The 27488-nt window shown below is 46.1% G+C and overlaps 3 protein-coding genes across 5 annotated transcripts in view; 1 reads left to right on the plus strand and 2 right to left on the minus strand.

Moving 5' to 3' along the window:
- RBM48 (RNA binding motif protein 48) overlaps positions 1–27488 on the minus strand; it is a 115167-nt gene that overhangs the window by 27702 nt on the left and 59977 nt on the right. Inside the window, exon 2 of one of the 2 annotated variants that reach the window (XM_075315655.1) lies at positions 2460–2709. In XM_075315655.1, coding sequence (XP_075171770.1) covers positions 2460–2624 — 165 coding nt within the window. In that variant the 5' untranslated portion in view covers positions 2625–2709. Of the gene's footprint in view, positions 1–2459; positions 2713–27488 lie in introns of those variants that run through there. The other variant, XM_075315656.1, reaches the window with a different exon arrangement.
- Positions 3087–27488, plus strand: part of PEX1 (peroxisomal biogenesis factor 1) — a 95044-nt gene continuing 70642 nt past the window's right edge. For both annotated transcript variants that reach the window (XM_075315653.1, XM_075315654.1), the window contains exons 1-4: positions 3087–3228; positions 7116–7256; positions 25620–25703; positions 27081–27195. In XM_075315653.1, the coding sequence (XP_075171768.1) occupies positions 3115–3228; positions 7116–7256; positions 25620–25703; positions 27081–27195 (454 nt within the window). In that variant the 5' untranslated portion in view covers positions 3087–3114. The remainder of the gene's footprint in view (positions 3229–7115; positions 7257–25619; positions 25704–27080; positions 27196–27488) is intronic.
- On the minus strand, positions 13413–18041 carry LOC142243585 (E3 ubiquitin-protein ligase UHRF1-like). The gene has a single exon (XM_075315651.1). It carries the CDS (start codon positions 17982–17984, stop codon positions 15717–15719), a length of 2268 nt encoding a protein of 755 aa, XP_075171766.1. The 5' UTR covers positions 17985–18041; the 3' UTR covers positions 13413–15716.

Genomic DNA, 27488 nt, shown 5'->3' on the forward strand with positions numbered 1-27488 from the left:
AGAAGGAAGCCTCTTCTAAAGATGATGCACGACAAAGTATGCCGTTTGCAAGTGGACTAAGGACATGGATTACTGGAACCATCCTGTGATCTGATGAGACTAAGAGGAACTTATTTAGTTCAGATGGTGTCAAGCATGTGTGGCACACACCAGGTGAGGAAAACAAAGACAAGTGTGTGCTGCCTACAATCAGGCATGGTGGTGGAGGGTCATGGTTTAGGGCTACATGATTGCTGCTGGCTGTGGGGAGCTACAGGTCATTAAGGGAACCATGAATGCCTACATGTCCTGTGACATACTGAAGAAACGCATGATCTCCACCCTTCATATTCCAACATAATGACCTCAAACACCTCCAAGATGACCTCTGCCTCACTAATGAAACTGAGAGTAAACTAACTGGACTGGCCAAGCGTCTCCAGACGTAAACCCTATAGAGCATCTGTGGAGCTTCCTCAAATGAAAGGTGTTGATTTTTCTGTCCTGATGAAGGAGACCTGATCTCTGAAACACGTGGACTGAATAAACAATGCATTTTTAAATTAACTAAATGGATTCCTTGCAGGAGCACGGCATTAACCCCTTCTCTTCTGGAACATTGGCACAACCTCCCGGTGGGGCTGCGGCAGCTGCTCTCTTCTACATGTGACTTCTCACAACCCAATAAGGTGAGCCTGATTCTATTGTGATCTCCCTGGGTTTACCAGGTAAGACCCTACTGCGCTTGCTCTTCTCCAGCCCTTGTAAATGGAAGGTGGAGGAGCGCAAGGTCTCTAACATCTACCAGCTCCGTCATCATGGAGGATGGAAGAGGATCCTGTGAAGCTCTAGTGACCTCCATGCCCAAGAGAGATAAGCAAGTGCTGGAAAATAATGGTGGCCACACAAAACAGTCACACTTTAGGCACAATTTGGTCATTTACACCTCGGGATATACTCACTTTGTTGTTAGCAGTTTACAATTAATGACTGTGTTGAGTTAGGCTAAGTTCACACTTCCGTTGTTTTCAATCCGTCAGGTCCGTCAGCAACGGATCAGTTGTTTTTTAGATGTCAACTGATGCAATGGATGTGTTTTTCACAGGATTCCTTTCACTGGAATCCAGTGAAAAAACGGATCCGTTGCGTCCGTTACATCCGCTGTGCGTCCGTTTTTTGACGGATCAGTCATGATCTGTTTGGGACAGGCCCAGTGGGCGTGCCAAACATGCTGGGCATGCTCAGTAGAGCACGACGTAATCCAGGGCTGGATTCTGTCGTAAGACGGATTACGACGGAATCCAGCACCATAGACATACATTGCAAGTGTGATGGATGGCGACAGATTCCTGCGCGGTGCGTTGTTTTCGACGGCCCGAAAAACGTTACATTCTGCATTGCTCCCCGCCCGGCGGTCAGTCAAAAAACGACGGACCGCGACGCAGTGGACGCAACGCAGGGTCATCAGTCGCAATCCGCCACTAATGCAAGTCTATGGGACACAACGGAAATCGCTAAACGGATTCCGTTGTTTACCATAGCAGCGGATTTCAACTGATACATTTTAGCAGAAATGTGAACTTAGCCTTATTTAGAGGACACCAATTTTACACTGTTATACAACCCGTATACTGACACTGCACATTGTATCACAGGGTCAGATCTGCAGTGTTGTTCCATGACAAGATATAATAAAATATTTACAAAAATGTCAGGGGTGTACTCACGTTTGTAAAGAGGAGGACATTTCATTACTTATCCTGTACTGATCCTGAGTTACCTCCTGTGTTATGCTCCAGAGCTGCACTCACTATTCTGCTGGTGCAGTCACTGTGTACATACCATTACATTACTGATCCTGCACTGATCCTGAGTTACCTCCTGTATTATACTCCAGAGCTGCACTCACTATTCTGCTGGTGCAGTCACTGTGTACATACATTACATTACTGATCCTGAGTTACCTCCTGTATTATCCTCCAGAGCTGCACTCACTATTCTGCTGGTGCAGTCACTGTGTACATACATTAGTGATCCTGTACTGATCCTGAGTTACCTCCTGTATTATCCTCCAGAGCTGTGCTCACTATTCTGCTGGTGCAGTCACGGTGTACATACATTACATTACTGATCCTGTACTGATCCTGAGTTACCTCCTGTATTATACTCCAGAGCTGCACTCACTATTCTGCTGGTGCATTCACTGTGTACATACATTACTGATCCTGAGTTACATCATGCATTATACTCCAGAGCTGCACTCACTATTCTGCTGGTGCATTCACTGTGTACATACATTACTGATCCTGAGTTACATCATGCATTATACTCCAGAGCTGCACTCACTGTTATTACTACCGTAGTCTTTGTATCACCACTTTCCAGGTGTTGTAGGACTACATGTACCAGGTCCCTACTGTCCTCTTTGCTTTTAGTCAGACAATAAATGAAGAGTGACATTTAGCGCTAACGCCACGTACTTTGACTGCTCTCGGCTTCCGTCCATCACGGTACTTTGCTCGGGAGGCGCAGATCTTCCGCTGTTCGTGGTGCGGATGCACTTGTAGTTGCACACGGGGATCCGTCATTTTTTTCTTCCAAAACAGACTCTCCAGGCTGCTTCCAGTCCTATCACTGACCAGCATCACTGCGCTGTCTGCCTACGCAGGAACCATTATCTTGAAGCCAAGCACTGAATTGCCTAAGCTTTGGTCTTCGGAAAGATGGCCGCTGCGGAATAGACTTGTTTAACAGGAAAGGGACACGTGTATTTACACTCTTGCACGCTCTACAAGTCACGTGTTAGCTAAGTATCCGGAAATAGCAGCTACAACTTTGATTGGTCGGAAGCAACCAACATGCAAAGTACTGAGGGGGGGGATACAATTTTTGTTTTTTATACTTAAAAACATTATGACATACAATTATATGATAATTTGTGTATTCATATTTTGTAAAATACAATAATCTAGGGCTGATCATGTCCGGAGTTTTATTCTTAGTAAAGGCGCTTTTGAATGACACATGTGAGCGGTTTCCCCCCATGTAGCGGTATAATGCTGTGTCCCAGCGGCAGAGTGTTCCCAGCACTCTGCACAGTGGAGATGATGTTGTGATCTGCAGCCACTGTGGGGAATGCTGGGAGGGGGGATAACGGGGGCTGCGGCTGTCACCGTGACGTTCACCGGCGCCAAGGATGCGTTCCTGCGCCTGGCACCGGAGCTCAGGGCTCAGCTGCGCCTGGAACAGGTGAGAGCGTCCCCTGCCGACCGCTGCGGGCAGTGCACTAAGGTATAGGGGCCCCTGCACCCCAGCTCAGCCGTAAAGTGTCCTGTCTATACAGACAGGTGCCTCTGACCGTCTCCAACTGCTGCAAAATGACAGCTCCCAGCATCCTGCTCTCAGGGCATGCTGGGAGTTGTAGTTTTACAACAGCTGGAGGTCCCCCCTATGTCACAAATACATGATATCTGAGACCCCCATTGATTCTAGCAGCCTGTCTCTGTATAGAGCTTGGAGCCCCTTTGGCACTGCTCAGATTGCTCTGCACATGTCCTTTAAGTATTATCTTCTCTTCCTGTATGCACAGATTGTCACCTACATGTGTACCTGAGATCTCAGGACCCCCACTCCGCCCCCCGCTCCCCATTGATTTCTAGCAGCCAGGCTCTTTAGAGATTGAATCCCCTTTGGCACTGCTCAGAGATTGCTCTGCACATGTTTTAAATAGTATCTTCTTTTCCTGTACTCACATATTGTCACCTACACGTGTACGTGAGATCTGCAGCGTAACCGTCCGCGCTAATAAAACCTTTGCTCCAGGTGAAGCGGTGTTAATGAGTAATTGTGGTGCCAGGAGCCCAGACTGGGGGAGGGGAGGCTTCTGCATCAGCTCTTGTAGGATTTAGGGCTCATGATAGGCGTGATGTTGGCATAGGGAGATCCAGACTCATTAGCGGATTCATTTTTTTAATCAAATGGCTGGTGAGGATTGCAAAATCCCATTAAAGGGATGATGCTGTATATCTAGGATGTCCAACCTCCTGGATCCTTAGGCTACGTTCACACTACGTTTTTTCGTTTTGGATCCGCTCCTATAAATAACTGAAACATTGCTGACAAATGGCTTGAAAGATTCTTCCTATGGAATCACTCGCTATGAAGAAGTTCAGAGTTTTGAGCATCTTTAGGCTACTTTCACACATCAGTTTTTTACCATCAGGCACAATTCAGAAAAAAACGGATCCGGTGCCTGATCCGTTTTATCCCCATTGATTTGTATTAGTGCCTGATGGCCTTGCGTTGCATCCGGCTTTTACCGGATCCGTCGTAATTGGCTAATGCGGCGGCCGGATGGAACGTGTCTTGTAACGTTTTTTGTGTCTGACAAAAAAATGCATTGTGCTGGATCCGGCGCAATTTACAATGGAAGCCTATGGATGCCGGAATCTAGCGTAATGTGGCAAAAAACGGATGCGGCCACCGGATTCGTTTTTTTAAACTGAGCATGCTTCAATTTATTGTAAAAAATGGATCCAGCAAAAAAAAAAAAAAGACGAAACGGATGCAAAAACCGATCCGTTTTTTGACGGATCTGGTATACCGAATCCGTAAAAAAATAAAAGGATGCGGCGCATCTGTTTTTGCATATTCTGCGCCGGATCCGTTGCATCAGGCACACGCCGGACTGTGCCTGATGCCAAAAAACTGATGTGTGAAAATAGCCTTAGCTTCCAAAAACACCAAGCGGATTACAGAAGGGATCCGTCCATTTTTCAGTTTTCCGCTCAATGTTTTACAATAGACATCAATGTAAAGGATAAAAAAGATGCATTAAAAATGGCTGCAAATCGTCAGCGTTTTCACTTAATAAAAAAAAAAAAAAAATTAGAGTATGATTCATCACCTTACACGCATAAAAAGTCCCAAAAATACATTAAAAAAAGTTAACATTTAGAATTTTTTGTTTTATTAAGAAAAATGTTTCTGCTTAGCCTGGAAATCCAAATGGTACAGGTTCAGAATAGGGGTTTTTTTCCTCTAGTTTTTGCATGTTTTTTCAGTTGCGCTTTTTTTTTTTTTTTTTTAACTTACCTTACATAGTTTTTGAAGTCTATTTACCACTCGTTCGAGCGTTTTGTTCTTTTTTTCATGTTCGTCATTTTGAGATTTTAGATTTAGATTTTCCAGATGTGTCCTACTTTTCCATCAATTGATTTTATTTGTAAACTTTCAACATCTTTTGCACAATTGTACTGCACTCCCCTGCCCCAAAGTGATTTTATGGATATTCACAATTTTTTTTTTTTTTTTACATTTTCCAGTAACATGTGACTTTCTGAACCTTAACTTTTTTTTAATGACAGAGTATTTTAATTTACTTTTTTTTTTAAAAAAAAATTCATGAATCACCTGCGCCACTTTGAAGAATTTACTACAAAAAATAAGTGACTTAAAGGGAACCTGTCACCAGATTTTTCCCTATTAAACCAAAAATATCCCCTTCTGAAGCTCCTGGGCTGCATTCTATGAAGGTGCACCTTTTTGCTGACTCCCCTTTTCAGACCTTTAAAACAACTTTATAAAATTATTACCTTTTCGTATGCAAATTACTTTGGGTGACCAGATGGGCGGGCTCTATTTCTCCATTGTTCTCCCCCCCCCCCTCCTGCTGCTGTTCGCCGTCCCCCAAACTTGATTTGCACGGATGACGACGACCCCGTCATCCTCCACGCTGATGCCGAAGTCTCGTGCAGGAGCAGTTAGCAGAGGCCACTATCGCGGGCCTGAGTAGAAACGATCCCTCGCGCGCGCCGGTGATGTATTTGCGCAGGCTCGATATTATGGGCGGCACTGTGCATGACCTCACCAGCGTCATCCTAGTACCCACCCATAATCTCGAGCCTGCGCAACTACATCACCGGCGCGTGAGAGGGATAGTTTCTGCTCAGGCCCGTGATAGTGGCCTCTTCTAACTGCGCGAGACTTCGGCATCAGCGTGGAGGATGACGGGGCCGTAGTCATCCGTGTAAATCAAGACTGGGGGACGGCGAACAGCGGCAGGAGGGGGGATAGAAGGCGAAATAGAGCCCGCCCATCTGGCCAACCAAACTAATTTGCATACGAAAAGGTAATATTTTATAAAGTTGTTTTGGAGGTCTGAAAAAGGGGCCAGCAACAAGGTGCACCTCCCTAGAACGCAGCCCAGGAGCTGCAGAAGGGGATATTTTTGGTTTAGTAGGGAAAAATCTGGTGACAGGTTCCCTTTAAAGAAACAAAACAAATATTGAATCGGACTCCTCTGTATAAGTAGATCACTTCTGCCCCTTCCTGTAAGTGATCTGTAGGGGTCTCCAGGCTCCGGTCAATCACCACTATTGTATGGTAGCTGTAATATATCTTTTAAGTTTTTTTGTTAAAATATTTGTTATCCTTTAAGAATTGATCATCAAAATGTATTTTGACTGTTTTTTAGTTTTTGTTACATATTATAGGGATTGTCTGCTACTAGATTGTCATAAAAAAACAAAAAAAACCCATAAACTTGCATACTTGATCCTCTCCTTCCCTCGTTGGTCTCTTTTGCGGCGGTGTACTAATGTTTTCCACTCCTGCCTGAGCCCCCTCCGGCGGTCTCTTTTGCGGCGGTGTACTAATGTTTTCCACTCCTGCCCGAGCCCCCTCCGGCAGTCTCTTTTGCGGCGGTGTACTTGATGTTTTCCACTTCTGCCTGAGTCCCCTCCGGCGGTCTCTTTTGCGGCAGTGTACTTGATGTTTTCCACTCCTGCCTGAGTCCCCTCCGGCGGTCTCTTTTGCAGCGGTGTACTTGATGTTTTCCACTCCTGCCTGAGTCCCCTCCGGCGGTCTCTATGGTTCCTTTGTAGTGGTGGATGTCATGCTGCAGCTGTGACAGTCCATCCAGTCTATGAGTCTGTTCTCCTTCCTACTCGGATGGACCATTAAGGCCACAGTGGTCACATGATACAAAAGACCAGTGGGTGACACCGGCAGTTGTTGTCGGGGTATGTTAGGTTCGGAGTTTTATTTTTACACCATTTTGGACTCTGTTTTAACAAAAATAATTGGTTCAGGATGACACACAGACCACTGATTGCAGCATATAATGTTTCCTCCAGGGCGGCGCTGTAGAGGTGACATGGGAGGAGCAGCCGGTCTATCTTGGCTGGATGGAGAATCGCAGCAGAGTCACAGACTACACCGTGGTGGAGCTCAACAGACAGCTGGCGGAGAAACTGGGCCTAGAGGATGGACAGCAGGTACTGAGCGGGTTCTCCAGCTCCGCAGCAAAGGTCTGCAACATGGCACTCCTCAGCTGTTTAGACACTACAGCTCCCGGTATGTCCCGAGATTCACACACAAGACAGGCCAGAGATTGGAGCATTTTTAAGGGATAATGTTAAGATCATTATTTGGTACAGTATTGCTGGGGGTCCAACCTACAGACCACACACACATCAAAATAATGGGGGTTCCTCCTCCCTTTCAAAATTGTGGTCAGGCAAAGTACAGTCATATGTCATAAAAGTGCACATGACACCAGAGGATTTGGGACCCTTCTAATAGTCATTACTGGGGTGACTGGCTTATTCCTAGGAGAGCGTATGTACCCAAAGCTGCCAGACCCCTCAATTTCACTTTTGAAAAATCTGTTCTGAGTCAGCATTTTTCCATAATTCTTCCATAATTGGGAAACAGTCATGACTATTTTTGCTGCTGAAACTGAAAATTGAAGCTTTTAACCCATATGCAAATTAGCCTGGAAGTGCATTTGGGGCGTGTCAGTGCACTCAGACTAGTGACATGCCCAATGCAGGAAGATTTGCAGATGGCTTCAAAACTTGATTTCTCAGCACTGGCCGGTGAGATGACTACAAGACAGGAGTCATCTATGCTGCTAGTTTCAGTATTAAAATATTATTCCCTTTAAGGCCTGTTTCAGATGACAGTGATTCTGGTACGTATGTGCTAGTTTTTATACGTACCAGAATCACAGACATACGAAGACCCATTATAATCAATGGGTGTGCGCACACATCAGTTCACTGACTGTGTCTCCATGCGGCGTACACGCGTGTCTGTGATTGTCAGAGACATGTCCGTTTTTTTTTTGCATCACTGATTTCCCACGGACCACACTATGGTGTGGTCTGTGAAATATGTACCAGAAAAACACGGACATTGAAAATAAAAAAAACAAAAACCATTTTCAACTCACCTTCTCCAGTGCTGCTGATTCAGAGTCGGCACATTACTAGCTGCATATTCATGTATGCAGCCACAGCCAACCCGGAAGTTGCTGCAGCAGAGGTCAGCGCCGTCCGGAAACACAGCAGAGCTGAAGAGTTCAGCACCTCGGACAGCAGTTGCAGGAACAGGTGAGTTTTTCTCCATGTGCAATCACAGATAATGGATTGCACATGGACAACCCACGTGTGCCGTGAATCACGGCGCATAGAGGGACATATGCAGGGTTTTTTTTTTGTTTTTTTTATACGTCAGTGAGAAAACGTCTGTTTTTCACTGACGTGAAAAACAGGCCTAAGCTGCACATTTTACACCCATAACAAGTTTGCCCCAACGATTATTTTTTTTTTTTCTTGACGTAAAAAAAATTAGTAATTTGCCTTTTTCTTCTACAAGGCAGATACATAAGGCACAGGATCGGTCATAACACACTGGGCTCCCACAGTTCCGAGTGTGGACTTTTCTACTTTCACATACCAAGTAACTGGGAGTGGTGCGAATTGATTTGCAGGATCCATTCTATCAGCCATGTCTGTAATCTGTGGCTGCTGGACGGCAGGTGTGAGCAGGGCCTCTTACCTTACCGGACGGCCTCTGCAGCTCTTTTGCTTAACAGTAAGGCTATGTGCGCACGTGTGCGTAATTCATGCAGTTACGCTGCGCTCTGTAGCGCAGCGTAACTGCATGCGTCCTGCGTCCCCTGCATAATCTATGGAGATTGTGCAGGGGCTGTGCGCACGTGGCGTCTTAGAGTGCAGCGCTTCGGCTGCTGCCCGAAGCGCGCGTTCTAAGAAGTGACATGTCACTTCTTCCGTGCGCTTTGCCGGCAGCCCCTGCTCTGTCTATGGCAGGAGCTGCATGCAGAGCGCACGTTCTCTGCCGGCACCATGCGCTTCAGAACGGAGCTTTTCAGCTGCGCTCTGAAGTGCACCTTTTAGGTGCGGTGCAGAGCGCACATGTGCGCACATAGCCTAATGATGCATGAGACTGACTAATCAAAAAATGAGCAGCTGGTACAGTGAGAAGAGGCTGTTCTCTTAGATCCGATAAATTATGGACGTGGCTGATAAGTTGGTGTCGATCAGACTGTCATGCAAACTATCAGTAACAGGTATCTGTAGAGGGTTCTTCTATTCAAGGGATCAATGGGATTCTCAGTAACCAGATCCCCAGCAATCAAGTATCATCTGCCCTTACAATTGGTGCTAATAGTTGTTTTAGAGACATTGGCTTATAAGCCAGTTCACATGCATATCATAGTGGTAAGGCACCTAAGCCAAAATAACTTGGTGTGTGTGTGCGCACGTTGCTTTCTGCCGTGTCAAATATTCTGCAGTGTTTTGTCACTGCATGTGCGTTTCAAAACGCTGTGTTTTGGATGTATTTTGAATGCAGAATGGATGTGTTCTGGATGCTTGCTCTACCATAGACAGAGTGGGAAAAGCATCCAAAACACACAAAAGAAGTGACATGCTGCTTTTTAGAACGCATTGATTGTCAAAAATTTGGCACGCAAAACGCTGCGTTTTAAAACGCAACATGCGCATGGAATTTGCTAAATTCTCAGATTTTACTGGAAATGCAGAACGCATGCGTTTAACACATGAAAAAAATGCACATAGCCTTACTCATATGACCATGTGCACACATTTAGCATTTGGTGATTATTTTTTCATCTCAGTATTAAAGCCAAAACAAGGAGTGGGTGAAAATTACAGACGTGGGTCATGTGTCTATTATACTTTTCCTCCGATTGTTCCACGCCTGGTTTTGACTACAAATACAGAGGAAAAAAAAACCTCACCAAATATCCAACATGTGCACATGGTCTATATATCTGGAGGTAGTTAGTTCAAGTCCGGCCCAAAACACAGACACGTCAGGTTTTCATGAGTTAAGAATCAAACTGACTAAGGCCTCCTTCACACGTCCATGTCTCCGGTACGTGTTTGGTCCGTTTCCTCACGTGCCGGAGACACGAGCACATGTAGACCCATTAAAATCAATGGGTCTACGCTCCCGTGCGTGTTTTACCATGGACCGTGTGGAGCATTTGTGTGCTCCACACGTAGACATGTCACTTTTCCTCCTGCATCACTGGTGTCACACGGACCGCACAAATGTGATCCGTGTGACACGCACCGGAGAAAACACGTGCCTGTGAAATAAAAAGAATTTCTATACTCCTCTTCTCCAGCCCTGCTGTCACTTGCTTCTGACCCCCACTCATTATGCTCATTGCATATTCACTTCACTGCGGTCCAGAAGCAACAGCGGGGAGTCGGCAGGATCGGAGATCAGCACCATGGAGAGCAATGCCAGAAACAGGTAGCAAAGTTCTCGTTCTCCGTGTGTTATCACGGAGAACACACGGCACATGGAGGGCAATACACACCTTTGACATGTCCGTGAAAATCATGCACATTTTTCACGGACGTGTGAAGGAGGCCTAAGGCTCTGTGCGCACTGGGAAATGGAATTTTCTTGAGAAAATTCCGCATGCCCTCAAAGATTACCGCACCCGCGGTAAAAAACTGTGGGAAACCACACCCGAAAACCGCATGCGGTTTGCCGCGGTATTGCCGCGGTTTTGCCGCGTGCGGGTTGGGATGTGCTTTATTGCATTCAATGCAATAAAGCACATTAAAGAAAAAAAAAAAAAATACATTTAATTCTGATAGTAGATAGACAGAAGAATAGATAGAGGGATAGATAGAGGGATAGATAGATAGAGGGATAGATAGATAGAGGGATAGATAGATAGAGGGATAGATAGATAGAGGGATAGATAGATAGAGGGATAGATAGATAGAGGGATAGATAGATAGAGGGATAGATAGATAGAGGGATAGATAGATAGAGGGATAGATAGATAGAGGGATAGATAGATAGAGGGATAGATAGATAGAGGGATAGATAGATAGAGGGATAGATAGATAGAGGGATAGATAGATAGAGGGATAGATAGATAGAGGGATAGATAGAGATAGAGGGATAGATAGAGATAGAGGGATAGATAGAGATAGAGGGATAGATAGAGATAGAGGGATAGATAGAGATAGAGGGATAGATAGAGATAGAGGGATAGATAGAGATAGAGGGATAGATAGAGATAGAGGGATAGATAGAGATAGAGGGATAGATAGAGATAGAGGGATAGATAGAGATAGAGGGATAGATAGAGATAGAGGGATAGATAGAGATAGAGATAGAGGGAGAGATAGAGATAGAGGGATAGATAGATAGAGGGATAGATAGATAGAGGGATAGATAGAGGGATAGATAGATAGATGACAGATCGCTGCATTTCCCACGGTCGGCAGTGAGTTCACATTACCGGCCGTGGGAAATGACCGGTAATTACCTCTGCTGTCTGCTGCAGTCAGCCTGTGTCTGTGATAGTCGCGGCTGGATGTCAGCAGTGCAGGACGCAGGAGCCAGAGCTGTGGTTGTCGGAGCTGTGGATTACGCCGGAGCTTTGTTTGGGGGGGTTAATAAAATGGTGAACGAGGCTTGTTGGTTTTATTTAAAATAAAGGATTTTTCGGTGTCTGTGTTTTATTCACTTTACTTACGGGTTGATCATGTCAGCTGTCACATAGACGCTGCCATGATCAAGCCTGGGGTTAATGGCGGTGGTCCCCCATCACCATTAACCCCTTGTATTACCTTGTCACCACTGCTACACGGTGGCAAGAAGAGCCGAGGACACTCCCGGTGCTGCCGCATAATGTATGTGACAGTCCCGGGGCAGCTGCGGCTGATATTCTCGGCTGCGGGAGGGGGAGTGAGGCGGGGGACATTACCCCTGCCCCTCTCCCTCCCCAGCCTGAGAATACCGGGCCGCCGCTGTGTGCTTACCTCGGCTGGACGGTAAATATACAGCGGAGCCCACGTTCTTTTTTTCCTATATTTCCGTTTTCTTTCTATGTGTGTTCTATGTGTCTGTGATGTCTATCTGTGTCTGTGTTCTATGTCTGTGATGTGTGTGTGTGTCTGTGATGTGTTCTGTGTCTGTGATCTGTGTGTGATTACTCTCTGCTCCGCTTCCTCTTCCTGTAATGACATCACTTCCCTGCAAAACCGCAAGCAAGTGATGCACATTACCGGAGGTAAACCGCAAAATACCGCAGGGAATAACGCAGGAAAACGCAGTGAACCGCACAGAATTTGCTGCCTGCGTTATTCCCTGCGGGATTTCATGATTAACATTGAGTCAATGGAGTGAAATCCTGCAGCGATGTGCGGAAAAGAAGTGACATGCACTTGTTTTTGCTGCGGGATTCCCGCAGCAAAACATGCAGCTGTCAAATTCCGCCCCGTGTGCACAGGATTTTTTTTCTCCATAGGATTTGCTGGTGATTCACTGCAGAGATGTTATGAACATTTTCTGCAGCGAAACATGCAGCAAATCCGCGGAAAATCCACGGCAAAATCCGGTAAGTGCGCACATAGCCTAAAGCAGGCAGTTGAGTGGGGAGTTGAGATAGCTTAAAAAGGTGTTGTAAACAACAAAGACCACCCCTTCTCATACTTAATATTTGCCCACAAAAAAAAAAAAAAAACTTCTACTGTCCTCCTGTTCACGTTATCGGGGTTCATGTGAAGCTATTGAGTCATGCGAGCGCCGCACCCAATAAATGCTGGCATCTCCCTCCCCACCATTGGACTTATAAGTAGATAGCATAAAGTGAGCGGCAGACGCAGCTCAATTACTTATCCATCAAAAGGCGGGAAGAGAGAAGCCGGCGCTGATTGGGTGCAGGGCTTGTATGATGTAAAAGCTTCACATGAGCCCCAAGAATGTGAGCACCGACACTGCAGGAACGGGAGAAGAGTATAAACCTGTTTTAACTCCTTAAGAAAACAGTCACTGACTCAATACTTCTGAAATTCTGATCCAAAATAGTTATAGGTCATTCATTAATGATCCGACAGCACCAGCTCCCTGCTATGAACGACAGGAGCCAGTGCAAAAGTGAAAGCCACTAAATTGTCACTGAGCAAAATCCCACTCACTCAATGTAGATGGCTCGAGTAGGCAGTTTTTTTGGCCACATTAAATATGTGTTCAACACAATTATTAGAGATCCAAAAAAATCTGGCCAATTTTTGGTGAAAGGAGCCACATCACCAAAATGAGCCAGAGTACCCATCACTAATCCAAAACACTGATTAAAGCAATCACATGTGTTTTCTTTAAATAGATATCTAACGCCACCAGACCAGGATCATTCTGTCCTTGCAAGAATGAAGACCATTTGTATCTTGCACAAATGAAAAACATTTATTTTTAAATGGGTAAATAGTTGAAGAAATATCCAAGAAACAATTATAAAATATGTATCATCAGGTTCCAACTTTCAAAAAATACACAAGCCCATAATGTATAAAAGCATACAGACATTGATGCAGTAGAAAGTGATAAACGAAGCGCCCCCCCCCCTCCATTGCCAGGGCGAGATGGGGGTCCGTGGCTGATGACACATGGTTCAGATTGTGTTCCATGTGGCTGGAACAGAAGGAACAAAGCAGATAATGGATAAATCATAACTGGAAATAGTCATTATATACATATAATACATCTGGATATTAGGGCGCTGCACAATGGGTAACTGTCGTGGGACTAGCTGAGCGCTGGCAATCCCATAAAGAGGAACTACAATTCAGAGCATTAGGCCACAGGCACACATTCAGTATTTGGTGAATTTAATACCTAATTATTTGTAGCCAAAACCAGGAGTGGCACAATCAGTTAAAAGTATAACAACAGTGACACCACATTTTGTTTTTTAACCTATTTTTTGTTTTGGCTTACAAATACTGCACTTAAACAAAAAAAACAAACCCACACCAAAATACTCAACATGTCCACGTGGCCTTATCTGATAGTTGGGGGGGGGGGGGGGTGTTCTTCATAGTTGCACCCTTAGAAAATTAACACCTAAGCCCTTTATATAGGAGACAGGTCCAACACAGTGAAGCATAGAGGGTCTTCAGCTTTGACATCAGAGTTGAGCAGTTTTTGGCTATTAAACGCATACATTACCAGCAGAACAGATATGACTATACAGTGACAGGCCGGTTTCACATTTGCGCCATTTTGACAGAAACTGAATCCAGCACAGGTACAGTACATATATTTACAGTGGAAGGGCGACACCATGTGGACACATGCGGTAGTGTATGAGGCACACAACCGCATGGTGTGGCGCTTCCACTGTATATAAATGAACTGTACTGCATCAGTGCTGGATTCAGTTTCCGTCAAAACGACACAAATGTGAAACCGGCCTTAACGTGCTAAAGCCTGTGACCCGAAAGAACACAAATTATTTGGCACAAAAGGTACATTTTCTCCAGGACAGGAGTGGTCAGCTCTGCAGCAGAAGGGCGAGCGGGAGATACCTGCACAACTCCAAGAGCCCATGTAGCCTACAAGGCTGAGAGTGAATGGGGGCTCCGGCCTTGTACAGGTATTACTTCCAAATCAACCAAAAAGGCCTAAGTGGCACAACACAACCTTGCAAACTCCAGAGGCATGAATTGAGGAGTAATAATAAATCAATAATTTATATGATGCAATGTTCTATAGCAAGAGGAGCCAGGTAAGAGTCATTATAGCTTTTAGTTTATTGATCTCTTAGTTGCCTATGACCGGCCTCATTCAGTGATGGGACCGCCCACTGGACTCCTAAAGCCCAAATTAGTCCAGGCCAATAAACTGCAAGTTACAGTGGCACTTCTCACAGCTATCAGTTTACTGTATGACTTCAGGTTTTAAAAGGATTATTCCCAGTTTTATAAGTCATTGCTGAACGGTGTGGCATCTTAACGCTGGGGACCCCCACCCACCCATAGTTTGTAGAGGTGGCCAGACGTGTGCACCATTGTGGTAATGATTCTGAGACTACCAGAGCTTCAGTTTTCCTGGCAATAACAGAATGGTGCGGCGGTGCACATGTCCAGCCATCACCATATTTTGACAGTGTTCTGCAGAGTGCCATTCTTGTGATGGGTGGTGGTCGGAGCGCTGAAACCTCACCGATCAGCAAGTGATCACCAATCCTATGGACGGATGACTACTTCTAAAGATTAGTTAACCCATTAGTTACATGCACGGACACAGGAGCTACTCCTAGACCTGTTAGACCCTGGTCAGCAGCAGCTTCTATCCGTGCAAAACGAGATGTTATGGTGACTTCATTCACAAGTCCAGATCTAATGGCTTCTATCCAGACTGGTGGAACTGCACAAGGGTAACGTGGCCTGTCCTTCTCTTTGCTTAGTTATGGGAGGCTTCCAGTAAGTCCTGTCAGGATACCAGGGGTTGTAATGTCCACTTCAGCCTTTGTTGCCAGAGCCAAACATAAAAAAAAGACCAAACGTTCAACGAAGAAAAATTAACGATTATGGCAAAGTCCTGGAAATATAAGCACTGTAGTAACGTAATCTTAATCAGCTGCACACGAGTTATCGCCCCCTCTCGTAGCCCGGGAAGAGCTGGCCGAGGAGGCGCTGCAGGGACTTGTTGACCCTCATGTCGTAGTTCTTGCCCAGGTCGTGTCGGCAGGCTGGACAGCTGTACACCGAGGCCTTGAAGGAGCGGTCCAGGCAACTCTTGCAGATGTTGTGCAGACACTCAGTGGTGATGGGCTCGTACACCACCTCTTGGCAGCAGATGCACAGGAAGGTCTCCTCCACCTTGTTGATGAATTTGGGCCCCTCCTTTAGATGAGTCATCACTTCGTTCCACAACTTGACGTTTTTCTCGTCCTTTTTGATCAGCTCTTTTTGCTCCGGGGTCAGGTCGTACACAAGTTCAGTTTTAGTTTTCTTCAGAGTTCCCTCCTCGTCGTCTTCATCAGAATCCTCAATGACAGATTTCCTTTTTCTTTTCCCTTTGACCGGAGTTTCCAGTTCATCTGAGTCTATGTTTTCCTTCTCTCTCTCCTTGTTGGCCACAGACTCTAGGTAACCCTCTGGGTACTGCATGGTGAGGCCCAGCTTTTTACCACGTTCTTTGCCCTCCTTGGACCATGGCGCCGGCTCCTCGTCATCTCTCCTCAGCAGGTAGCGCCAGATGAGGAAGCCGGATTTGCCCTTTTCAGGCCAGTATTTCACCACTTTGTAGATGCCGTCGTATCTGTTTCCTTCCTCTGGGGCGAACTTGCTGTGTTTCCTCCCCTTGGCATTGCGCACGACACGCACGGGTTTACCTGCTTTCCAGTCTTTAGCTTCTGCTCCTTCCTTGTCATTGATGGGGGCGCTGCAGTTGAGGGCCAGGGCTCTGTTCATGTTGGTCAGTTTCTGGTCACATGACTGCTCCGCTGTCCGCTTGTTGCCCGAGAGGTCACGACCTCCGCTCCCGGTGTAGGTAAACTCAGTGCCATCATCTGCATCGTCCTCATAGCCTCCAGCCAGGACCAGAGAATAGGAGCCATCATTGCTTCTCCCGTGGATGCCCGCCACATGAGGCCGGTGCACACCCACCTCGCTAACCTGCACCCTGAACTTCCACATGGTGCCTACGGGTACACCGGGTATGGGTCCATAGTGATTGGACGGGACAATGGTGCACTCTCTGGAGCGCCCGACGCACGCCATGCCTTTCCCCCAGTCTCTGTGAGAGGATGAGCTGGCAGACGCCATCTTGGATTTCTTTTTGCTCTCCTTGAGCTTTTCCCCGGCCAACACCACCTCGCTGGTATCATTCCTGCAGTCCGGGCAGTACCAGTCATCCACATCTGGCAGGGCAGACAGCGGAGGGTGCAGGCAGTAGATATGGAAGGCCATGTCGCACTCATCACACAGCAGTTGCTTTTCGGGGTCCTGTTTGCCCCCACAGACGTGGCAGGCGCACATGCGGCACTTGGTTTTGGGGTCATCCTTGCACAGCTTGCACTGGGGACCGCTCTGTGGTTTGGCGGGCACCTGCTCGGGAGGCGGGGGAAGGGTCTCTGTTGGGATTGGGGTCCCGGGATTCTCGATCTTAAACACCTCATCCACAAATACGATTTTACAGTCATTTATAGGGTCCCCCGCGTCCCCCAGCAGGACTTTGGCGTACAGTTCTTTGCTGGTCTTGCCCTCCTTCTTGCGGAGGATCTCGGCGTCGTACCAGTAGCCCCTCTCCTTGGGATCGTCTGGGTTGTAGTTGAGCATGACCACCAGCCCGGCCTTCAGCTCCCCCCAGGACAGCGTGCTCCGGGCCCGGGGGCGCACGTCTTTGCCTCTCACCTGCACCACCCCATTCTCAGGATAGTCCTCATACTTTATATGGTAGATGACGTCATCAGCGGGGTCTCCGGGGAAGCCCCGGGTCACGTTCTCCACTTCCGCCTCGAACCAGGCGCCCATGTGCAGGTCCCGGACGTCCACCCGCTCCGTGATGCGGTACAGGCCGGGGGCGCGGGGCTGCTCTTCTTCCGGCTCAGGCTCAATCTCTGCCATCGGGGCGTCCTCCGGTTCTGCTTCTTCCGCCGTTACCGGCACCGGAGCGGGAGGAGGCGGGAGCTGGCGGAGCAGCAGCTGCACGATGCAATTCAGGCCGACGCTGTAATCAAAGAGCGTGTGTCCGTCCTCCATCTGCTTCCCCCGGTAGAAGAGCCGCTGCCGGTCCTGCTCCGCCCCGAACGCCTCCTGGATCCGCTCCCGCAGCTCCTCCACCTTGGTCAGCTTAGACAGGGAGTCAATGCGGTGAGTCTCCCGCCCGTCCATGGTGCGCACCTGGATCCACATGATGGCGGCTGCGCGCGTCTTCTCACTCCGGAAGAGAGTCGCGAACTCCCGCTCTCCGCCGGCTGCGCGGTTTCTAATCTGGCGGGAGCCTGACCCGCCCGCTGCTGATTGGTTAGCGGGGAGGAGTCTCTTCGAAGCGACTCCACCCCCTTTCATCGACGACACTTTCCCGCCCGCTGTTACTGTTGTCATGGGAACGTCGCTATAGCCTCATGTATAATAAAAATGGCCACCTCGTGTATTAACACTCACTAACTACACACGTCCCTCTCCCACATATTCTCTAGGTGTGTTAGTAAAGCTAGACAGAGATTATAGGGTGCCAATATTATATAATGTGACGCAAGTGCGAAATTGCATAAGGCCACGTTCACACATCGAGGATTTGGACAGGATTTTGTATTACCTCAGTATTTGTAGCCAAAACCAAGAGTGCAACAATCAAAGGAAAAATATAATAACACATGAGCCACTTGAGCATTTTTTACCCACTCCTGGATTTAGCTTACAAATCCTGAGGTAAAAAAAACCCCTCACCAAATACTCAACGTGTGAACGTGGCCTTAAGGCTACTTTAGACACTGCGATATCGGTCCCGATATCGCTAGTGTGGGTACCCGCCCCCATCTGTTGCGCGACACGGGCATATCGCTGCCCGTGCCGCACAACATTGCCCAGACCCGTCACACATACTTACCTGTCCGGCGACGTCGCTGTGACCGGCAAACCGCCTCCTTTTTAAGGGGGCGCTCCGTGCGGCGTCACAGCAACGTCACTGAAACGTCACTGAACCGCCGCCCAATAGCAGCGGAGGGGCGGAGATGAGCGGGACGTAACATCCCGCCCACCTCCTTCCTTCCGCATAGCGGCCGGGAGGCAGGTAAGGGGAGCTTCCTCGTTCCTGCGGCGTCACACGCAGCGATGTGTGCTGCCGCAGGAACGAGGAACAACCTCGTTACTGCTGCAGTAACGAGATTTGAGAATGGACCTCCGTGTCGCCGATTAGCGATTTTGCACGTTTTTGCAACGATGCAAAATCGCTTATCGATGTCACACGCAACGGCATCGCTAATGCAGCCGGATGTGCGTCACGAATTCCGTGACCCCAACGACTCCGCATTAGCGATGTCGTAGCGTGTAAAGCCCGCTTTACTGATCGGAAATTGTTTAGTAAATTATGTGACGGTGCTGGCTAGGCCCAAAGCACAAGTGAAATATTACCATGTGCACACGATGAGTATTTGGTGAGGTTTTCACCTCAGTATCTGCAAGGGCCACGTGCAGCACACAAGTATTTGGTTAGTTTTTTACCTTGGTGTCTGTAAGGCCACGTGCACACAAGTATTTGGTGAGGTTTATACCTCAGTATCTGTAAGGCCACATACACACAAGTAGTATGTGGCGAGGTTTTTACCTCAGTATCTGTAAGGCTACATGCGCACGCTGCGTTTTTTGCTGCATTTTTGCTGCGTTTTTGGCTGCAGTTTTGTTGTCAGAACTTTCTGACATTTGACTTCCCAGCAAAGTCTATGAGAAGTCAGATTTGCTATGCGCACACAGCAGTTTATTTGTCAGCGTTTTAGGCTGGTTTCACACTACGTCTTTTTAACATCCGTTGAAAACGTTTTTTTAACGGAAGTACGGATCCTGTGCAAATCCGTTTTCACTTCAATGCATTTTCAATGGACTCGCGTCCACCTGCGTTTGCATGCGTTTGCGTCCGTTAGACGCAGGATCCGTTCTTTTGCGTTATTTTAACATGTTTCAAAAACGCAACATGTAGCGTTTTTTTGCTTTGTTAAAATAACGCATCTCACAGGATCCTTCACATTGCGCCGCGAGCTGCAATGCATTTCAATGAGTGCTGGATCCTGCCTAGCAGAATGCGTTCAGTTGCGTTGTAACAGGATCCTGCTTTTGTACTGAGCATGCCCAGAAAGTACTGAGCATGCCCAGAACCAGTCTCCAGTGATCTGTCTATCTCTCTACTCCCTCCCTCACCCCCTCTCTCTCTATCTCTGTCTTTCCCCCTTCCTCTCTCTCCCACCTGAGAGCTGCGGACACTCGTAACCAAGGTAAATATCGCGTAACCACTTCTCTTAGTTACCCGATGTTTACGTTGGTTACGCGTGCAGGCAGCCCTGCTCCTAGCAGCTGCAGACACTCGTAACCAAGATAAATATCGGGTATCCAAGGCCGATGTTTACCTTGGTTACCAGCGTCTGCAGCTGTCAGAAGCCTCCTCCCAGTCTAGTTCCCCTCACTCCCGATCACATGACTCCAATGCCCGCCCCTAAATATCCAGTGCAGGATCCTGCAAAATAACATATGCGTTTGCATACGTTATTTGCTGTAAAAGCAGGATCCGTACTTCCGCTAAAAAAACGTTTTCAGCGGATGTTAAAAAGACGTAGTGTGAAACTAGCCTTATTTGTCAAAAATTTGTGACAAAAAAAATGCAGCATGTTCATTCTTCCTGCATTTTTGTCAACATTTGTCACAAAAACGCAGCAAAAATGCATGTTGTGAAAAACGCACCGAAAACACAGCAAAAACGCACCTACAATTACAAGCATTTTTTGTGACATTTCCAGGCTCTCTTTGACAACGTGCAGTTTTGGCTGCAGTTTGTGAACACAAAAAGATGCAGCGCGCGCATGTAGCCTTAGGGCTGCTTCTCAATTGCGAGTTTCTCGCAGCAGAGCAATGCGAGAAAATCTCGCATTGGAATCGGACACATGTTAGTCAATGATTCAGATCGCATTTGCAATTTTTTTCTCAGTCCAAGAGAAACAAATCACAGCATGCTGCTTTTTTGCGAGTTTCTACTGCGAGTCTCTCCAATGCAAGTCTATGGGAGCGTGTAAATAATCGGATGTCACGGGACGGCACTCACACCATCCTAGTGACATCCGATTTTCTAAATACATTTCGCGCATGTTTCCTAAAACACTGGAAACGAGTGATGTCTCACAATGTCTGTCAATCACTATTCTCTGTCAGTCGGTCTCTCTCTCTCGGTCTCTATTCTCTCTCTGTCGGTACGTCACTCTCTCTGTCCCTCTCTCACAGTCTGTCGGTCATTTTCCCCTCCTCTCTCATGCTCACTGTTCCCCGATCCCCGGCGCGGCGCTGCACGGCATTCACACTGCTGCGGCGGCTTTTACTATTTTGAAAAAGCCGGCCGCTCATTAAACAATCTCGTATTCCCTGCTTTCCCCGCCCACAGGCGCCTATGATTGGTTGCAGTGAGACACGCCCCCACGCTGAGTGACAGGTGTCTCACTGCAACCAATCACAGCAGCCGGTGGGTGGGTCTATACTGTGCAGTGAAATAAATAATTAAATAATTAAAAAAACCGGCGTGCGGTCCCCCCCAATTTTAATACCAGCCAGATAAAGCCATACAGCTGAAGGCTGGTATTCTCAGGATGGGGAGCTCCACGTTATGGGGAGCCCTCCAGCCTAACAATATCAGTCAGCAGCCGCCCAGAATTGCCGCATACATTAGACACTATTGTCTCCTCCCCATAATCCTATAGAATGTAAGCCCGCAAGGGTAGGGCCCTCTTCCCTCTGTACTAGTCTGTCTACTGTAACTTGTATATGTATTTTGTATGTAACCCCCTTCTTATGTACAGCACCATGGAATTAATGGTGCTCTATAAATAAATAATAATAATAATAATGCGACAGTTCTGGGACTGTACCCGGCTCTTCCCGATTTGCCCTGCTGCGTTGGCAAATCGGGGTAATAAGGAGTTAATGGCAGCCCATAGCTGCCACTAAATCCTAGATTAATCATGTCAGGCGTCTCCCCGAGATACCTTCCATGATTAATCTGTAAGTTACAGTAAATAAACACACACACTCCTGAAAAAAATAATTTATTAGAAATAAAAAACACTAACAAATTCCCTGGTTCACCAATTTAATAAGCCCCAAAAAGCCCTCCATGTCCAGCGTAATCCACGGACCTCCAGCGTCGCATCCAGCTCTGCTGCATGAAGGTGACAGGAGCTGCAGCAGACACCGCCGCTCCTGTCAGCTCCACGCAGCAACTGAGGTGAGTAGCGCGATCAGCTGAGCTATCACTGAGGTTAATCGCGGCCACCGCTGGATCCAGTGGCGGCCACCGGGTAACCTCAGTGACAGCTCAGCTGATCGCGCTATTAGGATTAGCTATGGGCTGCCATTAACTCCTTATTACCCCGATTTGCCAACGCACCAGGGCAAATCGGGAAGAGCCGGGTACAGTCCCAGAACTGTCGCATCTAATGTATGCGGCAATTCTGGGTGGCTGCTGACTGATATTGTTAGCTTTTAGTCGGTGGTTATGTTTTCAAGCAGCGTTCACATTATGTTTTTGGGTCTTTTTTAGTGGATTTGCTTAAAAAAACACTTAAAAAATGCATTCTTAATAATTAATTTTAGAAATCAACCAGGATGTGAGGTTTTGGGGTTTTTTTTGTTGTTTTTTTTACCATTTTTTCCCCCTGAAAAGGTTTTGGAAAACTGGTGCTTGTCACTTTGTGAATGTTCTCCAAACTTGGTCCTATCCAATCAAAAAAGGTGCAAAACATTTTTTAAATAAGGAAAGCTCCACCAAAAATAAGTTTCTTCCTGAGGTGGTTTCCGCTTGGAAAAACATGTTTTGTGGTTTTGTGTGTACAGGGCCTGACTTGTGAACTGCTTACGATTTTCGGTCGGTCGGACACCTACGACTTTCATGGGCTATGGAGAAAAGTATAACACCTACTCCCTCTGGCCACCCCACTGCCTGTTGCGGTGCTGCGGATCCCTCCCCCTCTGCTCTTCTGCCCTCGCTGTGCATGCCACCTTCCCAGGTTGGGTCAGTGACTTCATCGTCCACCACCTCGTTTTCCACTTCAGCACTCTGGTCCTCCTCCTGACTTGTAATTACTGTTTTCACCCGTCTTCCCTTACCGCACATTTTAAATAGGTATGCAGTTAAGAGCGGTATTAATAGGAACTAGAATAGAATAGATGTAGGTATGAAAATTACTTTTGGTTGTATGTTGCAGCAGCAAGGACTGTAATACAATAAGCCCTGCCTACATGCCTCTTATACACTATCCTTTCTCCAGCAGCTAGTGCTACACTAAATACAGCGAAGAGCAGTATTATTAGAGAATGGAATAGATTTTTTATATTGCAGCAGCAAGGATTGTAAGGCTAAAATCCCTGTCTACATGCCTCTAATACGCTATCCCTTCTCCAGCAGCTTATTGTACACTAAATGCAGCTAACAGCAGTGTTATTAGAGAATAGAATAGATTCGATTCGATTCAGCCCTGAAACGCACTTTTGGTTTTACGTTGCATCAGCAAGGACTATAAAGGATATAATCTCCTGCCTAAATGATTCTAAGGCCTAAAACACACTTCCGCAAAAAAAACATCTGTGTGACACGGTCCGTTTTTCGGGTCCGTGTTCCGTTTTTTTGGGGCGTTTCTCCGGTGCGTATGGCATCCGTGTGATGGCGTATGCGAGCCGTGTGTACGTGTAAAATGTCCGTGTTTGTGGGTAAAATGACCGTGTATGTGTACGTGGAATGTCCGTGTGGAATGTCCATTTGTGTGTTGCACAATGTCGTTGATACATGTCGGCTGACAGCAGACAGAGTTGCGCGATGAGAATGAACTCGGGTGAACTTCACCCGACTTCATTGTCATGCCGCGGCTCTGTCTGTGTGCCGCGTACTGATTAGCGGTCACCTGTGAAGGATTCACCAGTGACCGCTAATCCCCCGAGTGACTGAAGTTAGCAGCCCTCTCTCATACTTACCGGTCCCCAATCACCAGCGCGGCGAGGAACAGCTGTGCAGAGAATACGCGGCAACAATTACTTTGAAAATGCCGGCCGCTCATTAATCAATCTTGTATTCCCTGTTTTCTCCACCCACCGGCGCCTATGATTGGTTGCAGTCAGACGCGCCCCCCACGCTGAGTGACAGCTGTCTCACTGCACCCAATCACAGCAGCCGGTGGGCGTGTCTATACTGTGCAGTAAAATAAATAAATAAATAAGTTAAAAAAACGGCGTGTGGTCCCCCCATTTTAATACCAGCCAGATAAAGCCATACGGCTGAAGGTTGGTATTCTCAGGATGGGGAGCCCCACGTTATGGGGAGCCCCCCATTCTAACAATAACAGTCAGCAGCCGCCCAGAATTGCCGCATACATTATATGCGACAGTTCTGGGACTGTACCCAGCTCTTCCAGATTTGCCCTGGTGCGTTGGCAAATCGGGGTAATAAGGAGTTATTGGCAGCCCATAGCTGCCAATAAGTCCTAGATTAATCATGTCAGGCGTCTCCCCGAGATACCTTCCATGATTAATCTGTAAATTACAGTAAATAAACACACACACACGAAAAAATCCTTTATTAGAAATAAAAAACACAAACATATACCCTGGTTCACCAATTTAATAAGCCCGAAAAAGCCGTCCATACCAACCTTCAGCCGTATGGCTTTACCTGGCTGGTATTAAAATGGGGGGGGACCGCATGCCGTTTTTTTTTTAATTATTTATTTTACTGCACAGTATAGACACTCCCACCGGCTGCTGTGATTGGGTGCAGTGAGACAGCTGTCACTCAGCGTGGGGGGCGTGTCTGACTGCAACCAATCATAGGCGCCAGTGGGTGGGGAAAGCAGGGAATACGAGATTGATTAATGAGCGGCCGGCATATTCAAAGTAATTGTTGCCGCGCATTCTGTGCACAGCTGTTCCTCGCCGCGCTGGTGATCTGGGAGCGGTATGAGCCGGGGGAAGAAAAAAAACGAGCGCCAATGTAAGTATGACTGAGAACAGCAGAAAAAAGGTAAGTATACTGAATTTAATTAAAAAAAAAATAAAAATAAGATCGCTAGTGTAAAAACGCACACGCACAAAACGTGCTGAACACGGACATACTCCGTGTGCGGTACGTGCAGGCACGGACCCATAGACTAAAGCGGGTCCGTGCCTGCGTGCTGCCGGCCAAAAACGGACATGTTGTCTGTGTAGAAAAGCGCACACACGTACTTACCTCACGGACACACGTTCCGTGCGATTTTACGTGTGTGCCATCTACCATTGATTAACATGGGTCTCCGTGTGTACGTGTCTCCGGTACGTGCAAATACGTACCGCATACGTACAAATTACACGGATGTGTGTTGCGGGTCTAATACACTATCCCTTCTCCAGCAGCTCTCCCTACACCAAATGCAGCTAATAGCGGTATTATTAGAGAATAGAATAGATTTTTTTTATTTTTTTTACGTTGCAGCAGCAAGGACTGTAAGGCACTAGTCACTCTAATAGACAATCCCTTCTCCAGTAGCCCTCCCCACACTGTTTCCGGGGTAGAGTTAACCCAGTGATGCGCCAACAGGTCTTACATAGACCCGATATCACTCTGCGTCTGGCTAATCATTGTAATGCTAGTCGTCAACTTGGCTACAGCATTACCGTTATTGGCAGGGAATCTCCGCATGTTTAGTGGCTGAAAAACATGGAGAGCAGGAACTCAAACATGGCACTTGAGTACCAAGGATCCTTGATCTAGTATCAAGCACTCTCACCCATCACTAGTAATTACATTTCAGTGTCATTTATTTTCAGGTGTTCCTCAAACCATGTAGGAGTGTCCCATCCTGTAAGGAAGTCGTAGTGGAGCCTCTGTCTGCTGATGACTGGGAGATACTGGTAAAATTATTTTTTATGTTTACACCACCCACCACAAGGGGGAGCTCACTGCATACATATCTATAAAGATCTGTGGTATCAATATAAATTAAAAACCAGCAAGCCCCCATCCACTTTGTCAGGAGACAACTCGTTCTCGACCATCCAAAAGTGTGGATTATGTGTGTGTATGTGTATATATATTATATTATATTATATTAAAGCCCAACACTTAGATCCTTAGATCTTTTTTTCATCTTTTGAGGCTCCAATTTAGAAAAATATAGAGCCCATTACCCTTTTCACCTCTTCCCAACAGATTAGGTCTGTGTATATCACACATCGGGAGGGGGTGTATGGAGCCAATATCCAACAATTGCCGACTGACTTTTACAGCTGGCACCTGCCGGTAATAACTGCAGGTTCCAGTCTCTTAAAAAAATATAAAAATAAGCTAAAAAGAAAAAAAATAAATACATTTCGAATTACCCTTTTTCAACTAATTAGTAAAAAAATTAAAAAATAAAAGGTTAATTTTTCAAAATATACAATTATTTAATTTGTACAGTAAGTGCCATGAGGCATAAAAAGAATCAAAAAGCCAGAGATAAATGGTTTTTGGTCTTTGCAAAATCCTCCATTTAAAAAAAAAAAAAAAAAATAATAAATAAAATGCAATAATTCCATCAAATGTACACCAAACATTATCAATAAAAATACAGCTCGCCATGTGAAAAAAAGCAGATTGCTTGGAATTATTTATTTTATTTATTTAAAAAAAAAGAAAGAAAATGGCACCACAAACCTCACTTTTTTTTAATCCTTTTTTCTTTAAAAAAAAAAAACAACTCACTACTAAAATAATATAATTCTGTATAAGTTTGGTGTCAGGTCATTTTACTGCACCATAAATGTCATGAAACTATAAAAAAAAAAAAATCATTTAAAAAACACACACAAAATAATGGAATTACATTCTTTTCACCATTTTACCACACTTGGAAATTTTCTTTTTTTTTAATTTTTTCGGGACGTTATACGGGAAAGTGAATGGCGTCATTCAAAACTGCAACATGTCCTGCAAAAATAAAAAATAAAAAACTACCCCTCTTACAGATGTGTTAACAAAAGAAAATAAAAAAGGTATGGCTGTTGAAAGAAGAAGGGGAGAATAAACAAAAAACGCAAAAAGACCCCAAAACATGTAAAATTCACCAGGAAAAATAGCTCTCTAGTCAGGAGTGTGGTCACTGAGTTTCTGCCATGGCATTATTTGCCTCTGTAACATATGAGATTTGCAGTCTCCCTGTAACCCTCGAGACCGCAATTGCAAAGTGGATATTCAGAGTCCAATGTATAATGTATCATACGGTGATATTAACTTCTGTGCTTTCCCAGGAGCTGCATGCGTCTGCCCTTGAAATGCATCTTCTGGACCAGATCCGGATAGTTTATCCGAAAGCCGTGTTTCCAGTGTGGGTGGATTTGCACACCTATATCTACATTCAGATAGGTGAGTAGTAGTATATAGCGTATATACTATAGTACTTCCATTACATGGATTAATCATGGTTCTGTTACAAAGCTAAACAATTTAAGCTTACTGTTTTGTTTTTTTTCTTAAGAGGAATGTGTTATCAGAAAATGACCTGTTGTTTAAATCAGGTTTTTACCATAGATACATTTTTTTTTTTAATTTGTATTTTTTTTATATCACTCTAAGTTAAATAGAGATCAAAAATCTTGTAATTTTCACACTGGTTACTAGGTCTAAAGGTCCAGTCACACTAAGCAACTTACCAGCGA

Source organism: Anomaloglossus baeobatrachus, chromosome 6, assembly GCF_048569485.1.
Source record: "Anomaloglossus baeobatrachus isolate aAnoBae1 chromosome 6, aAnoBae1.hap1, whole genome shotgun sequence".
Lineage (NCBI taxonomy): Eukaryota > Metazoa > Chordata > Amphibia > Anura > Aromobatidae > Anomaloglossus > Anomaloglossus baeobatrachus.